We start from the raw sequence: 18925 nt of genomic DNA, 5'->3' as shown, positions 1-18925 counted from the left end.
CTCTCACAAACACACACACAGGACGAAGCTTTCATGTGTGCACATATCTGCTAATCTCCAAAAATATGTGCACTTTACTCTCCTTGACTCGGTCTCTGCTATTCGCTAAATCTTCTGTGTGAATTTCACTGTGTCTCCACATGCAGCTTCAGGCATGAGAAAAAACTCGCACAGGTCTAGTAAGGGAGGTGAAGTCTATATTTTCCATTTAGATAGTAAACGGAACATTTTATTCAGCAAACATGCACTGAAAAGTAAACTTAAAGACATTTCGAGATTCGCAAAAAGAAGTTTTGATAGTTTTGAAGTAGATTTTTTTTTATTAAATCGAAGAAACTGGTGATTATGATTATGATCAAGTTTTATTATGCTTTGATATCATTTCTGAAGGTGGGCTGGGGGTGAAAATATTAAAGTTTGTCCTTTTGTGTTCCCCAGAAAGCCGAAAAGGACATGGGGAGTAAAGTAACGAATAACGAACACAGAAATATTAAGCAGCAACAATTTTTTTGTATAGATGGTAATCAGAAATGTTTCTTTAGCAGGAAATCAGAATGTCAGATTGACTTCTGTGACGACTGGAAAAATGAGATTGGACAAAGCAATAAATTACATTAGAAAATACACTATCATAGAAATAGGCATGGGATAATCACAGTTTTCAAGATATACTGCGGTTTGGAAAAAGTCAAGGTTTTAAAACCGCCAAAATTTTCTACCAAACCGTTCCTAAGGTATGTGTACGATTTTTTTATTTACATTTTATTTGTTTATTTTTTTGTTTTGTAGGACAACAGTATCTCCAGCAGAAAAGAAATCCAAAGATGTTTTAAATTTTAAAGAAATCTGTGTATTTGAAACTAATAAAGACAGCAGAAGTCAATAATTGATTTTCATTATTTATCCTGACATGTTTACTGCTCCAAATCTTTCAAAAAATAAAATATATTGTTTTCAAAGGGGGACAATTTTGTTGTCGTTTTACCCAGACATTTAAAAAGAATATATTTTAGAGCAGTGAGCACAATACCAAGAAACAGTGATATTTTTATCCAAGGTTATCATACCGTCAGAATCCTATACCTTCCCATGCCTACATAGAAAACAGTTACCTTAAATCGTGATCATATTAGACAAACTTTTACTCTGTTTTTGATGACAAATGGAGCCTTGGTGAGCACAAGATTAGATTTTTTAAATATATTTAAATATTATTTTAATATTTATATATACATATTTAATATATGATTTTATTTACAATCATTAAGACCAGATATCCCAAACTAATAATAATACCTTACAATTATATAGTGATTTTTTGGACACTCAAATCACTTTACACACATTTTTGAAGGAAAATCTCCTCATCCACCACCAGTGTGCAGCACCCACCTGGTGAAGTGACGGCCACCATGTTGTGCCAGACCGCACACCACACACCAGCTGATTGGCGGAGAGGAGACAGAGCGATGAAGCCAATTATGATTAGGTGAAAATGATGAACAGAGGCCAGTGGGTAAATTTGGCCAGGATGCTGGGGTTAAACCCCTACTCTTGTTTCAAAGGACATCATGGGATTTTTAATGACCACAGAGAGTCAGGACCTCAGTTTAACATCTTATCCGAAAGACAAACTAGGGGCTGCAGGCCAAAGTTGGCCCATGGTAACCTTTGATTTGGCCCGCCATCCCATCTGAGAGGGAGAATGATATGGATGGTTTAGAGATTGTCAATTCAATTTTAACACAACCCTTTGTTTGTTTTATTGTAAATGCTAACTTAAATTAAATGTTTCAATTAAATTGCTTAAATTAATCAGATTTAGTTTAAATACTGTCACCCAACAATGGAGAGACTTTAGTGAGCAAATCAAGTCAAATGCAGATTCTGCTTGACTAGTGTATTCAGAATTGAACTCCACTGTTTTATAAATGTGATTGTTTATGCTTTAAATTACTATAAGTTATCATTCTAAAAGTTATACTGCATATAAAGGCTGTTTTATATGGTCCAGCCCAGCCTACACTTAGTCGCATAGCCTTAGCCGTGACTGACGCGCACGTCTCTAAAAATGTAACTACACAACGCAACAATGCGGAGCGCAAGCTCTGTGAATGGTCGGCTTGGTAGCACTGACGAGTGTGGGTGGGACCAAGAGCCGCGCGAACCTGATGGAGCAAGTGTTTACAAGTGTCGAGTCCTTTGTTTGTTGAAAGTTTTGTTTGTGTTTACCTTACGATTAAAGTTGTTGCACGTCCGCCAGTTCCCGCCTCAAAATGAGTGAGTTGGAGCCACTTGTACATTAAGGTAGCGTTACAAAAAAAAACACCTGAGGAACATAAAAACCTTACTGCCAGCTAGTGCTTTGGAAGTGTTATTGCAGAGCAACACAAGCAGCACGCAGAAGTATAAATGCCCAGCAACAGCAAAGGCATGCGCCGTGGGTCAAGCCGATCACTAGACGCAAAAGTATAAACCAGGCTTAATCCAATTTAAATAAGAATTTCAATTTTTTTTTAAATATTATGATAAACTAAGAAATTATCGATAGCAACTTTACTGTAAAATAGTTACATTCACATTATAGTGTAGTACTGTATATTTATAGTATATTGTGTTTTTGGCCATTCATTCGAAAAAGTATGGGCACCCTGATTTAGACAAACTCTTACACAAAGTAAAATGATAGAAATTATAATATTTTACAATAATAGTACAAATATAAAAAATTATAATAACTCTAAAAAAATACTGTATTTTTAATTAAACACATACTTTTAAACTTTTAAAATGCATTTTATATGAAAATAATAATAAAAAGGATGTGATTAAGAATAATTTTCCAATAGTAAAATTGTTTACTATGGTAATAGTAGCAACAAAGCACCTTCCTGCAATCTTTCACCACAATTCAATAATTGTGGCATTTTTCAGATAAACAAAAACTGTACTGGTCCTTTCAGTGTGTCTCTTTCTGTCCAACTGGGCAGCACTTGGCCAGAATTAGCAATAGTGAGGATCAGTCCATATGTTATTTATTCAAAGGCTTTCTGCTTTTGGCAATGCTATAATTCAGAAGCGTTTCTGAATACAAAAATACATTCAATTCAATTCATCTTTATTTCTATAGCACTTTTACAATGTCGATTGTGTCAAAGCAACTTAATACAGAAGATAATAGTAAATTCTAGTGTAGTTCAGTTCAGTGTGGTTTAATATATGCTCTCTGATCAAACTGACTGAGGTCTTGTGGAGTGAAAGAAAGAGCACGAGTACATGAAGAATCCATAGCTACTTTAGCAGATTCTCCTGTTTAATTCCATTTGTTGCGCTCGGATTGTGTGGAATTTTTTATTTACCAAAATTAAACGCAATGTTCATCTAATCAGGTTGCTTTAAACAAGGGCACACGAGGGCGAAACACACACACATACACACACTGGACTCTTTATTTTTCCCTCTATCAACACATTGATACTCATGCACATACACACACACTGACTTGGCAGCCAAGAGTCTCGGCCACAACAATATCACCCTCCTCTAGCGAGAGGGAATTTTTCCCCCAAAACACGGAGGAATTCTGCAGATTCCCCACATACGAGCACTCGGCCCACACCCTCAGTGCAAACAGAGGACAGAAGGATAGAAGGATAGAAGGAGAGAGAGAGAGAGAGAGAGAGAGAGAGAGAGAGAGAGAGAGAGAGAGAGAGAGAGAGAGAGAGAGAGACAGAGAGAGACAGAGAGAGACAGAGAGATATAAACAGCTGTTTTACTGTATTTATAGAGGTTGCATATTTGTGATCATCAACTCTATCTGTCTATCCATCCATCCATCCATCTAGGCAAGAATATTTTAATTTAATTTAATATTGTGCTCATTTTTTGAAAGATTTATAATATTTTGGAGCAGTAAACATGTGAGGCTAAATAATTACAATGAATCATTGACTTCTGCTTTCTGATTTCATAACAATTTAAAACGGCATCTTTGGATATTTTTTTTCTGCTGGACATACTGTTGTCCTAAAAAACAAACAAAAAAAAGAAAATAAACAATGTTACACATACCTTAGAAATGGTATAACGGAAAATTGACGGTTTTAAAACCTTGACTTTTCCAAACCGCGGTATACCTTGAAAACGGTTATCGTCCCATGCCTACTGCTTAATATTTAATAGTTATACGGAAAAAACTATCATGAAAAAAAAAATAGTAATGCCTTAATTCACTAAAAACACAATAAACTGATCAAAAGTGACAGTGAAAAGATTTATAACATTACAGAACTTATTTCAGATCAATGGCGTTTCAAAAATTTCTACAAAACAAATCTGTGCTGATATTTATTTAAGAACTCTTACAGAGAACTAAATCCTGAGCACCAATAATATTTAATCATAACAGAGCAGCAAATCCGAATATAAGTCTTTGTGAAGGATCATGTGATGGTCATGACTGAAGTAATGATTAAATAAATAAATATTTTTTTATATAGTCAGAAAACTATTATATTTAAATTGTATTTAATATTTTAAATTGTCCTAATATCTCTATTTCTATTGTTTTTAATCAAATAAATAAACAGTCTATATAGCTGAGCAGAAGTGAATTCTTCCCAAAGCATTTCAGAAACTTTACTGATCCCCACACTGTAACAAATGGTGTAAAATACAGTAAAAAAAAACCTTAATTTTGTAAAATACTGCAAAAATACTTAATGCCGTAAAATATTGTAAAAATACTTCATGCTGTAAAATATTGCAAAAATACTTCATGCTGTAAAATAAGACAAAAATACTGTAAAAAATCCTTCGTGTTGTAAAATACTGCAAAAATACTGTAAAAAATCCTTTGTGTTGTAAAATACTACAAAAATACTGTAAAAAAATCCTTCATTGTACAATACTGTAAAAAATCCTTTATTGTAAAATTCTACAAAAATACTATAAAAAAAATCCATCATAGTAAAATACTGCAAAAATACTGTAAAAAATTCTTCGTTTTGTAAAATACTGCAAAAATACTATAAAATCCTTTGTGTTGTAAAATACTTCAAAAACACTGTAAAAAATATTCCTGTTATAAAATACTACAAATACACTATAAAAACACTTTAAAAAATCCTTCATGTTATAAAATACTGCAGAAAATACTGTAAAAATCATTCATGTTGTAAAATACTGCAAAAATACTATAAAAAAATCATTCCTGTTGTAAAATACTACAAATACACTATAAAAACACTGTAAAAAATCCTTCATGTTATAAAATACTGCAGAAAATACTGCAAAAATACAGTATAAAATCCTTCATGTTGAAAAACATCTCAAAAATACTGTAAAAATACTTTTTGTTGTAAAATACTGCAAAAAAGCTGTAAAAATCCTTCATGTGAAGAAAGTGCAAATACACAAAAAAAAAAATCTAAAACTAAATCTGTCCCGAAACAAATCGATTAAGTTAACTTAATCGTTTTTATAAATTAAAGTAGACTGAACATAAAACAATTAAGTTGTCCTAAAAAAACCTTAAGAATTGTGTAGTTTCGAATCCTGTATATTGGTAGTTTGAACAAGCTGCACTTATTTTGAGTGAAACTTCTTTGTGTTAATAGCTTCTCTTATCGGAATCTTGTCCTTGAGTTTTTCACTATGAAGCTCAAACCAGTGCTTAAGCTGATGCTCCATCAAGCGATGGTCAGACAAATTGAAGTGAGTCACACAGCAGTCATACAGATAATGGTGCAGTATTCATCATGAGGTGCTGTGACAATGAACATTGCGTACTTTTGTTTAGAAAATCAACAGCGAGCTTCTACCTGTATATGACATGTTTAGTCCTCCTTATAAGAGTGAGTAAATGCCAAGATGCTGGAATGCTGGATATGTAAACGTAACACGAGATTAAAGTAATATTTGAAACAAAAATACATGTTAAGCAACGTGACGTTCAATATGTAAAAGTGCACTCCATGAGCAACTTCAACTTTAAGCGTAAATACATTTCAAGCATTAAATGAAAATGATAGTCTAAAAAAATGACATTAATTAAAATACATTGAAATAGTTAAAAATCCTAGGACTAAAACTAAAATAAATCAAAGCTAAAAATATTTAACTCTTGTGCACTGTTTAAATGTATCACCTGTTTGTTATGTTAAGGATGAAAACATCCACTGAATTAAACTGCTGTAAAAATGCATCAGATAAACATTTTTTCAATTTTTTGCATAAATCTGTTAATCAACTTCAGTCCTGATCAAAACTACTAAATTGTTTAGAAAATTACAGAATTTTAACTCTTTAAATGCCAAGTTCACAAATGATGTCACTGATTTGGTGAAAACACACACGCACGCTCGCAATGAAGAATTTTCAACATTAAAGTAATTTTGGACTGGATTTTTCCTAACTTTTATCACAGTCTTGGACTTGTGAATGATTAGTAACAACATTTGCTTTGATGCATTGCAAGATTTTCATTTTTTCCTCCCAAATTTACTGTTGGTGGCTGTTTTTGCCCCATTGACTTCCATCATGACCACATTTGATGGTGCATAAATGCAACGTCTTTGTTTTTGTTTACTCCATGTAGTTCTGAGAGTTGAGATGCATATTTTGATTTTCTCAGACACATCAAGGTAAGTGCGCAAAGGTCACTCTCACACACTCACAGACAGACATACACACACATTAATTTGCTGTTATACTCCATATAAAGTCAAGCAGCTTTTTTTTTGCACAGGCCTTTCTAAAGGGTTAATGGTGCCAAATGATGATCAACAGTAAAAATTACAATTTGTAGCACCAACAATCAAAAATGCATGATTATATGTTGTCATGATTTTGTAGTCAGAAAACGTGGTTATAATGGAAGTCAATGAGGTAAAAACAGCCACCAACAGTAAATTAGGAAGAAATAATCAAAAACAAAGCATCAAAGGCAACGTTACTTCACATGTCCAAGGCTTTGACAAAAGGTAAAAAATAAGTAAATAAATTAGAGTCCACAATTACTTTTTGTGTTTTTTAACCAAATCAGTGACATCATTTATGAATTTGTCAATTAAAGAGTTAAAATTCTGTAATTTTCAAAACTATTTAGTAGTTTGATCAGGACTAAGTTTGATTAACAGATTTATGCAAAACAAATTATTGAAAAAATGTTTATCCGATGCATTTTTACAGCAGTTTAATTTAGTGGATGTTTTCATCCCTAACATAACAAAAGGGTAGTACATTGGAACATTGAATGTGTATTTTCTCAAAATATGTGTCAAAAGGTTTTGTAACCAAAAATCATTCTGCTAGCTGAAACACAGAAAAAGTTATGACTAAATGAAGACACAAAAATCACCCCAGAGTGGATGAAAACATCCATAAGAGTACATAAGGTTTAATGTTTAAGGAACTTTTCTAATTGTTTTTTTTTATTATAATCAAAATATCAGTGTGTACGTTTAAGGGTGTGAACAAGCCCCAAAATGAAAATGAACACTAAAAGTTAATGAACAATGAATAAGTACAGTAATGACATAGAAGATCATTTTTGAATGTTACCATTTAAACTCAGTTTAGGCTTTAGAAAAGCAGCACAAAGATTACTTTCACAGGAAGCACACTGTCTGCTTTCACCATATGGAAAAAGAGTGTCCCACAGATAAAAAAAGACAGATTTAAAACAACATGAAGTTGAATAAACAATGACGGAATTCATTTTTGGATTAAATAATGCTTTAGAGAATCACAGGACAGGAGGACTCTAAAACATCTTGAGAAATCGATTTCCTAAATCACAGCAGACGCCGACTGCTCTTCCTGGATGTTGTAATCCTGCAATGCTGTTTTTGGTGCGGGTGAAAAGTTTGCTTTACTTTACAAGCACAGCACCCAGCATCCATGACTTTCCTTCAAGGTTTTCCAGATACAACACACTATTAAAACAAGAACAAGGTTCATCGTATATGATGCATTTAGTCAAATTAGAGCTTTTACTGCGACATATGTAAAATGGCCAATGCCTTTTCAACTAACACCAAAGTTATTCAATTGTTAAACCTTTTGACCTCGCTCTGTGTGGCATTGGTGTCCTTTTTTATTGTGCTTTTACATCATTTTTAAAGGTGGGCTGAGGTTAAAAAAAGGTTATTTTGTCATTTTTTGTTCCCCAGAAGACCAAGAAGGACCAGAGGAGTAAAGTAAGAAATAGCAAAGACCCAAATTGCCGTAATTTAGTAGTTTTTCTCAAGAATTGTACTTGACTAAGTTCTTTAAAAATGTATACTTTTACTTAAGTAGATTTGTATCTGTTCTGTACTTTCCTGAGCTATTGTCCTTTCTTTTGCAGTCACTAGTTTGTGTTTATTTTTTCTTCTCTGTGATGATTGGCTAAGTAGAATAATCAGTCCTGTGATTCCCATCCAATTGAATTGGGTATAGAAAAATCTAATCACACAGTCCAACCTCAAGACAAGTGCGGAAGCAATAAAAATGTCTAAGACGACATAAATGTGTTACACGTAATGACAGAGAGTCTATTTAGACTGTATTCAGAGTATCTGCAGGTTTCAAAGTGTTATATTTAGGACTTAAGACCTTTTTTAATAAACTTAAGACCAAGTGTATAGTTTAATTTTTTTATAGGGCCGAATGTGCAAAACAGCACACAACACATTACCATCCTTAATTTTTATTCTATATAGAAAGAGTTAAAAAGAAAAGACTGAAACCGTTCTTTGAGCTGACTAATTATAACAAATAATAACAAATCATAACAACAACAACAGCGGCAATGATAATAAATGGGATGCAGCGAAATCACCAGTCAGGCTGCTCATGCGGAAAAATGTCAGATTGCGGTCCCTGGTCAGTTGATCTCTAGTTCTTTATATGCTAATGTACAGGTTGTCACAGTTGTCAAATGCCATTAGAGAGTAAAATGGCCACAAAATCTGCTTGTGTAAATGAAAATGTTTTTGTTTTATCGAGTTCCGCCTTTTTCATTCTTGGTGAAAAATAGAGACACTGAAACAAAATCCTTTAATGGGTTTAGTTCGATTGCATTTTTAGATCTAAGATTTAAGACATTTAAGAGTAATTAGGGTCTTATCTTTATACTATGGAATTTAAGGGTGTTTTCACACCGGCCTTATTTAGTTCGGTTTAATCGCACAAGTTCGTTTTCCCTCTTGGTGCGGTTTGTTTGGGCAGGTGTGTGACTGTAGCAATCGCATTCGAGTGCGAACCAAAAGCGGACCAAAAAAGCGTACAGAGACCTCCTTGAACAGGTGATCTCAGTACGCTTTCAATTGAACCCTGGAGCCGTTTGTTTGTGGTGAGAACATGATCCAAACTAAAACAGACCCAACCGCAAAAAATACTGCGCCTTTTTGGACTAAACCAGCTGCCGTAGTCGGATCTTATGGGGTGTGGAGGAAAAATATTTGTTGACAGCGCTTTACTAACAATTTTAAACAGAGACAGAGAGAGAGAGAGGGAAAAACATTACCTGATGGATCGTTGGTAATATTTTCAGAAGATGACCATGTCGCAGTTTTAACTAAATTAATTCACGCCTCCTTCTGAAGTGACTTGCGAAGCGCCTTTGCCGTTTGCAATGCAAGAAAACATTGCTTTCCAGCCGCGGCCGCACTTCATTCTCGAAATGTATAGCTTGTCTAAAGTGATGTATACAAAGTTTATAGTATACTATGAGCAGGGATCCATTCAGCCAGCGCAGTCGTCGCACTGTAAAAAGCCACATTTTGTGTCTGCCAGTTTGTTTACTGGTGGGAGTTCCATTGACTTTTTCCCACACAGTAACTCTGACCAATTAAAAAGCAGTTTAAGAAATGCGTTCAATAACATCTGGCCAATGAGTGATGTGGATTTTGTCACATGACTGCATTTGATTATTTTCAACTGGTTCGGACCAAAGCAATCAGTGTGGTGTAAAAAAAGGACCCAAAAACGCCAGAAAAATGCTACAATGTATCATTTGTAGCCCTTGGTCCAGACCAATGTCCCATTTCCACTGACTGGTAAAGTACGGTACGGGTCACCTTTATCAGGCTTGCATTTCCCACTGCCTAAAGGGTACCAAACCCACTACTCGAGTACTTTAGAAAGGCTAACAATTTAATCATAACTTAAATGCTATTTAGAACACGTGATTTTACTGTACTTGCACTATATTTGTTTATTGTGAAGTAATGGTACTTTTAGCATTTGCCCGAAATCCCCATCATGCTCTATCTGCAGCTCGCTCTCAGTGAAACTCAGAGGAAACACATTTCCAATTTTACAGTGAATTCAAAAAACATCCTGTGCACTGAGATACCAAGGGCTTCCTGAACACACACATACACACACACACACACACTTCAATCTCAAGAACAAGAAAACATACAAGCTGAAACAAAGAGAGATGGTTATAATTACGAGAAACATGATGTGCAGCATAACTACAGACTACTCATCTGTGACTGACGCCTCCACTCCACAGATGACAGCCAAAGATCTTTATTTATTATGAGGGTTTTGGTTTGATTTCTCTGCAAATATTTGCAACTACTACTAAGTTTTGTCTTAAAACATTCTCGTTCAGGGTGTGGTGGCGGTTCAAGGAGACACTTTAGAGACTGTTTGAGAATTCGGGTTTTTGCAACACTACAGTTGGACGAGAGCATTTCCTTCAACACTAAAGCCAAAGCTTCATCCACACCCACACTGTCTGATGCATATGTCCACCAATATTCACAGCGACAGGGGACATCAGACACTCATCAGAGCCAGGAGACGGAAACAAGGAGATTTAAGCATGTACAGTACACTGTAAAAAATGCTGGGTTCAACATAATTGATTTGTGTTGGGACAACCAAAGGAATTAAGTTAACTTATTAGTTTTTAAAAAGGTATGTGGATTGAATGGAAAACAATTAACAAGTAAGCTCTATTTAAATTAGTTTGAAAAAAAAAAAAAAAAAACACAGCAAATGACATTTGAGTGTAGACGCGGGAATACATTTCTGAATAAAACGCAGTAGCAGTCGGTAACTCCCATGTAATTTGAACGGCCTAACAACATAGCATTCCTGAGTCCCGACGTTATTTCAGAACAGCATATCTGTGATTTCCTCATTTATATTGAGCACCGGTACAGCCAGTGCACATGACTGTTACACATGATGAACACATGACCAGTGTTTTCCGCACAGTCTGTGTGTGCACCATCTACGTAACGATCCTCTGAACGGGCAAAGTAAAGATGCACTATCCTTCAGCTTGCATTAAAAAAGTCAGTTTACTGTTAGGGAACCCACATCATAGGTCTTTTTCATGCATCATAGGAAAAAACGTACCCTTTGCGTAGTGTGATAATACCTCAAAGTTTTACCCTTTAGCAGTCACAAGACTGGAACCTCAGATTTAAGGCAGCACTCATGTCTCATCACAAAGGGGCAAATAAAACTGACATTTAGCCTGCAATCCTTGCACAACCAACAGTTTTATCCGTCATCTATCTCTTTCGCTAGAACCCAATTTAGACGTGAGATTTTGGAATCCAGATCTAAATTTCAAGAGTTCACACTTAGCGGATGATTGATTACAAAGCTTGTTTCGCATGCTGTCCTAGGAGAGAGCCCTGAGCTCATAAGATCCCCGAGCCTGGGGCTCCCTCCCGTTTGCAGGGCAAGGGGAGTTTGAGCTCAGGTAGATCTCGAGAACTCCCCTGCTGTTTGTAGCTAATGAGCAATTAGGGATTGTTATGAAGAGATAACTACTTACTGGGAGCACGTCTATAGTGCCGATTTGGATTAGTCAATTTAAGTTGCATGTTTTTGGATGGTGGGAGGAAACCCATGCGAGCACAGGGAGAACATGTAAACTCCGCACAGAAACGTCGACTGGCTTGGTAAGGACTAGAACCAGTGGCATTATTGCTGTGGGGCAACAGTGCTAACCACTACTCTATCTAGGAAGTAGGAGTAGGGGAGGAAAGGGGGGGGGGGGGGTCTTCACCACGAAGATGACTGTGGTATGGAACTTTAACTTTTTATGGAGATTTATGGAGATGTAGGAATTGTCTGATTGGTGAATCATAAATTGGCTAATGCAGGACCAACCATGATCAATCATAAGCACATGATCCTCTCGAAATTAATTTATAAATAAACTTCAATTATAGGGAATGGTAGGGGAGAAAATTATTCTAAGCGGGAACAAAGGCTGAATATACGGTGGATGCGGTTGGCTGTGGAATGAAACCTCACGGAAGTGGGACTAAAAAAATGTCCAGTGCAGACCTCTACGTAGCGACTAGCGACCGTTCATTTCAATGGAGACTGAGAGACTTCCAGCGACCTCAGTCTATGCGAGCAACAGGGACTGTTGGCGATAAGGTGGGCATGTCGATCAAACCAACAAAGTTGAGAATCCATCAACTTTATGCAAATGAAGAGTGACTTTCTTGAGCAACAGCTAATAGGAGCACCAGTAGAGCTCACATGATCAGCTGCTTGTATTCTCCATGCTGTAGACCTACACAGACCTGCGTCTGCAGCAGATAAACAGCCGAAATGACAGAGAACACACTTTTTTCTTGATCATCTTTGTAATTAAGCATTTTATGTACTGATTCCATTTATATTTAGAGTTTTCTCTGAACAATGGCTGCATCTAAAAATCGCATACTTCCATGCTATATGGCATGCCAAAAACCGTATGTGAGCAGAGTAGCATGTCCGAATTCATAGAATTCAAAAAACAGAATACCCGGATGACTTCCGGCGAGAGTCTGATGTGTGCATCCGATGCACACTAAACTATCCAATGATGCACTGTTAGAGAATTCATGAATGGAAGTGAAGCGACAACTCAGGCAGGTAGGTCAGGTGATCATGACAAAATGGAAGATGCAGTATGTTCGAGTTCCACTCATACCCACATTCATACTATATAGAATGTACTTTTCTAACGGTCGAGAAGTACGTTTCAATTCAAATGCAGTAGCTACTGAGTAGTAGGCAGTTTCGGATGCAGCCAATATTTACTTTGGTGAACATCACCATAAATGTTACCCAAGCGACCACAAGGTGGGAACGCCTACTAGTGCTTTCAATCACCACCCAGAGTGACAGTCACTGCTAGTGTAAATGAGGCATCAGTTTTATTGACACTAATTCTCAAGCTCGCATTTCGACGTGACTCAATTATAGATTCAATTCTTCATTTGACTCAGTTGGCATAGAGTTATTATTACTGATATTTCTACAAGGTAAGAGTGAACGTCAGTTTACAAGTGGAGAATTACTGAAAATAATTTAGACTTATAATTAAACATTTTATATAAAAGATACACACATGGGTACATTAAATCAGAACATTTTCAAATGCAAGCAATGATTCGTCCGAATATAGAATATTGGAAGAACTATCAATTTGCAGCTTCTGAGAATCAATACAAATCAATACAATCGCCCACATTTTAGAAACGTATCAATTGATCTGTTTTTTTTTTTGTTTTTTTTTGCCACTAAGGCTCAGCCAGAATTGATTCATACATAAATCACTCTTAAGTATACAGAGTCAGCACTGAGTCATACTGAACTGAATGCTATAATTTATTCAACAGCTTTTAGGTACACTTAAGGTATATTCAATTTAAAAAGGTGGCATTAACTATCCTGGATAAGCATTTCAAAGCATTAGATTAAAAAAACTACGCTAACAAGCATAAAAATTGTGCTTTAGACACAAAATCTCATGTGCTTTTCTAAACGGTGTGCCTGACTAGCCCTGAATAGAAATCCTCCAAGCACTTCTCAGAATAAGTTAATCGGCTAATGCAGAAGTGCTGCATTTCAATTGAATAATAAAAAAAGCTTTTTTAAACAGGCTTTCACATCTGAATGCTGGAAATGAATTTCTGGAGGCAGAAAGCTTCTTTGAATCAATTTGCATTAAGACATTAGAGTATTGTTTCTGCTACACCCAAAACTTTCTGAACACCAGAAAAAATCCATTTGATTGGTAATTTGTTTTAAAAGTTATGAAATGGATCACTAGGTGGTGCTGTGCATAAATTGTGCAGAATAAGATAGGAATGACGACATTTCAGTCAGTATGCTCAAGCTGACTATTGAAGTAAACCTGAGCTGTGTACAAAAAAAAGCACCCCATCCACTATAAAAAGTGTAAATGCACTATATCGGACATCCACCATTTTGTAATGACAAAATACTGCTTTTTACCCACAATACGATCTGATTTGAAGAAAACATCAAATTTTCAATCCTTGAAGCCATATTTAACAAAACAAAACATGAAACATAAAAAAAAAAAGTGGAAATGCGGCTGATTTAAATGCTGGAGATGGAAAATTTGGTCCATAATTTAAGCCCAGATTATCAATATCTGCAAAAATAAAAATTAACATCTGATCATACATGTTTGTTAGTTCTTCTTGTTGGTTATTTCTTACGTTATTATTATTTTAAACAACTGACATTTTCTAGTATACAGTGCTCGGCATATATAAGTCCACCCCTCACAACTCTCGCTTTTAAATTCAGATTTTTAATAGGATGCTATACAATATTATATTTGTGCATATACATTAGTCAGTACTGAAGCCAAATCTGGTGCTTTTCTAACAAAATAACTTACGATAACGGCCCAAAAACTAGTACACCCAAATTTATATGTTTTAGAAAAATATTAAATACAAATTTAAAAAAAGAGGAAAAATCAAGAGAAGCAAAAAAAAAAAAAAAAGAAAACTTGTTGAACTTTTGTAGGTTGTATTTTTTATTTTTTTTGCAATATTTAGCTTGAATTGAAATGCATTATCTTTCAATCTCTAAATATGTTTGGTGACTAAAATATTATTTTAAAAAATATATCTGGTTAATAAACCTGTTTTGTTTAAGTGAACCAAAATACATTGCCTATATTCACTAAGTAATGGATAAAAATGTTCATTTTCAAAATGGGGTGTACTCGTATATGCTGAGCACTGTATGTACTATACTGTATATTTATATATTTTATGAACAAATACATGTAAAAAGTTTATTAAAGGCTCTTATTTACATAAAAAGTAAATAAGCATGACAAGCAGATGTTTTTGCTCTCTTAGTTATGAATAAATACAATAAATGACTAAAGCATAAAGCCAAAATTCTTAATTAATTAATGAAGCTCAAAATGAAATTTTACTGTATGGTAAGTACAATGTTCATGACGAAATTTCCAGCAACAGACTGCTCTCTCTGGCTAACACTATATACACATCCCTGTTAAAATGTTTAAGCTAATTTATGTTCTCTTCTTTCTGATATAGTTTACTCAAATGTCACTAACTATACTGTAACCAGATTAATGTACAATGTAATGGATTTTTTATTTAATGCAATGTCAGCAACTACGGCTATTTTCATGGCAAGAACATTTCAATAATAAATATACAATTAATAATCAACAAACAAATGAATGCATTAATTAAATACAATTTTTAGCGCTAATGCTTTCAGCGTTAATGCTAAAAATGTCCTTTAGCACTTAGAGAGTTAATTAAATTTAAAGTCTTCTGGAATCATTACAAGCAGGACAGTCCGGTAAAATGTGTTTCACTGTAAGAGGAATTGTGCAGTAAAAGATTAGCGAACAAGAAGAAATTGGATTCATAGACAGCTCTGGTGTAAACTACAGAAAAGTTGCCATCCACCATATTACTATTTTCTTGTAATGACGCTTCCATTAATGCATATCAGATGTACAGTTTAAATCAGAGTGGATTGTGTGTATAAAGAAGTTAACCAACATACCGTGCAGTGGCCAACTTGACTATATGATCCATTTAGGCAAGTAATGTAATCGGTGTACTGCCCAACACAGACCACCAGAAGCACATACTGTACCAATAACTATACACCATATATTTAACAGTGTTAATTTAAACACATTTGAATGAAACGTATGGTTCCTAAGCAGTACAACCAGGTAAAAGTTCTTCATTACGATGGCATTTTGGTGGTATTTCTTCAGTATGTGCAGGGTGTACCATGTTGAAAGTTTGCAAATTCTATTTGATGTATCGAGCTACTCCCCAAAGTTGAGAGTCCAGCTGCACCCCTAGCATTTTTCTCATAAGCAGATGTAACATCACTTTAGTTTGTCAAAACAGTGAAAAAATGTGTTCATTACTCTAAAATTTCTTTTTTTTCTCTCTCTCACTTAGGCTATTAAATAAAACAAAGCAGCACCTCACTACTAAAAAAACTCTTCCACACAATTCGAAACATAAATATCAATTCACGCGCACGCACGCACACACGGACGCACGCACGCACGCACGCACACCTCAACTCAACTCAACTAGTTACTTAAAGGAATAGGAGATAAGACTCCGATTGGTTTAAAGCCTGTTATGCTCAAAACACACCCATAACTCATTAAGAGAATAAGCACAACCCTGTTAGAGCATGTGCTGGGCATGCAGAGCATATTTTTCCATCCTTAAAATGGCAAACGTGGATTCAGATACGCCCTTACTGCTTTTGCGCCATGCGATTCAGACTTTGCACCTAGATTGTTAAAATAGAACCCTAAATGTTTTTAAGCAAAACCCAGAGAATTTATTGATAAGAGATTCATTTGACACCTACAGGAATATTCTCAGAGAACTAATAAACTATCCAAACCTGCATCTGCACTCGCAAAGTCTTCCAAATGTTAATTATTTGGCGAGAACAGACTCCCAAAACACCCCCTCACATACAGTACATCCACCTGCAGTACAGTACGAAATCCTTTAGGGATGACACTTGGAAATAGTTAAATGGCTCTTGGGATTCGCTGATCCACTCACAGGAATGATGATGGGAGAGCATAAGTAAATGTAGACCACTGCTGTACTCCCTCGCCTCCATTAAAAACCCCAGGGCGCCCTTTTAGCCAGCTGCAGGAGCCGTACACACAAACACTTACGCACACCTGCATGATGGATGCGTCCAGTGTGCTGTGGCTCATGAAATATAACTGCATTAGGTTGCATGTAATCCCTGTTATGAAGCCTGTAATACATTTGCATAATCTCCACACACACACACACACACACACACACACACACGCACACATGCTTACCTGCAGCCATATGGACAAGGACACTCTGATTTGGACGCAGGTGCCCAAAGTCGAAGAGCATCATGTAGGCGGTGATGTAATTGACAGGAAGTGCCGCCGCCTCCTCAAAGCTCATGCCCTCGGGCATCAGGAAAGTGTGTGTGCTCGCCACCACTACTACTTCCTGCCACATCCCGCTCCGGTTCAGAACTAGAACCTTATCACCCACCTACACGAGAAAACGAGATAGAGGGAAACATTGAAGGAATATCAGTGGGGAAAAAAACAGCCCTGGAATTTTTTTCTGAAACAATATGCCTTTCAGAGTTTGTGGCACAGTCACCACAGCAGCACTGCAGCAATGTTGAGTATACGTCAATGAACATTCACAAGTAAGTTGATTTGTTCACTTGCTGTTTTGCGTAGCATTGGCGTTTTCAGAGACGTTTTTGGCCAGACAATTGCACAGCTGCGCAGATCAGGAGTATCTCTAGTGTACGTTTTGTTGTCATTATCCTTCATGACGGTTAGCATACCTCAACGAAATATTTGAACCTGCACTGCTGGCCATCTGCACCGTTTTGCTAATCTTTATCTTGGAGCAGATATATGTGTACCATTTAGAGCAGTGTGATAAAATCTGGTGTAGCTGAAAATCCTTCAATTACCTTGGAGACCCACACACAGAAACACACACACACAAACAGAGAGAGATACAGGAAAACTCATTGAGCAGACTTCCACTACTTCCTTTGGAATGAAGAGATACATGGAATGCAAACACTCACACACACAAACTTAGAGCCACCCTAAGTGTGCTTACAAATGAAGGTAAAAAAGGGCTACAATGGTCTGTTGCACAGTCAAACGGCAGTTTTCATCTGTTTTAGTATACACATGACACAACATGTAACAAATCAACATTGAGGTGAATGCTTTTAAAAAGGTTAGTTCACCCCAAAAATGTATTGTTGTGAATTACTCCCCCGCATGACATTTCAATCCCCTGAGACCTTATGTTAGCCACAACAACTAAGATATTTAGATGAAATCTGAGAGCACTCACCCACCACAGAGAACTACTGTCCCGCACATTCAAAGTCGAGCAAAGGGACCAAAACCATTGTCAAAACATTCCATGTGACTTCAGTAGTTCAACTGTAATCCAGCAAAGCTCAAAAAAGAATTAGTGAGCCAAAAGGAGTGTAAAAACAGCTGTTCCCCAATCTATTCTGCATTAGATGATGGTGAATGTTTACTAAGAGTTATATCATGCTTATGTGTTGCACTTCTAAATCTGATTGCAATACATCATACTACCCATCACACGGAAGAGAAGACAAATGTGAATAAATTTGTCTCACAAAAGTTTTTTAAAGCATTGCATGATTACATGTGAACCACTGAAGTCACATGTAATGTTTTTTGGTTCCATTTCGGGATTTTGAACATCTCAGGTCCATTGCATCTACTAGTGCTCTTCATTTGCATTAAAGTTAAAGGATTCTCAACTTTGTCGCATCGCTCTACACTCCCACCTGGTCGCCAACGGTCGCTGTTGCTCATGTAGACAGAGGTTGCTGGAAGTCTCACACTCTGCGTTGAAATGAATAGGTGATTGACGCTTTGCCACTGTGAGTCGCTCGTCGCATGAACACAGCTTTTAATAATACTGTATATGACATGGGCCTGTTGGTTAGAACATTTCTGCAGTGGTTTGCATGTGTCGAATTGTAAAAGTTGACTTTTTTTTAAATAATAAATAAAAAAAATAAAAAAAACATCCTACTTAATAAT

General features: G+C 35.9%; 1 protein-coding gene across 1 annotated transcript in view; it reads right to left on the bottom strand.

Annotated features, from left to right (window-relative positions):
• Positions 1 to 18925, bottom strand: part of vat1 (vesicle amine transport 1) — a 58453-nt gene that overhangs the window by 27534 nt on the left and 11994 nt on the right. The window contains exon 2 of the mRNA XM_056453311.1: positions 17150 to 17357. Within this exon, the coding sequence (XP_056309286.1) occupies positions 17150 to 17357 (208 nt within the window). The remainder of the gene's footprint in view (positions 1 to 17149; positions 17358 to 18925) is intronic.

This window comes from Danio aesculapii, chromosome 3 (genome assembly GCF_903798145.1).
Source record: "Danio aesculapii chromosome 3, fDanAes4.1, whole genome shotgun sequence".
Taxonomy (NCBI): domain Eukaryota; kingdom Metazoa; phylum Chordata; class Actinopteri; order Cypriniformes; family Danionidae; genus Danio; species Danio aesculapii.
Note: the sequence above shows the minus strand (reverse complement) of the source record. Positions and strands in the feature narration are given on the sequence as shown.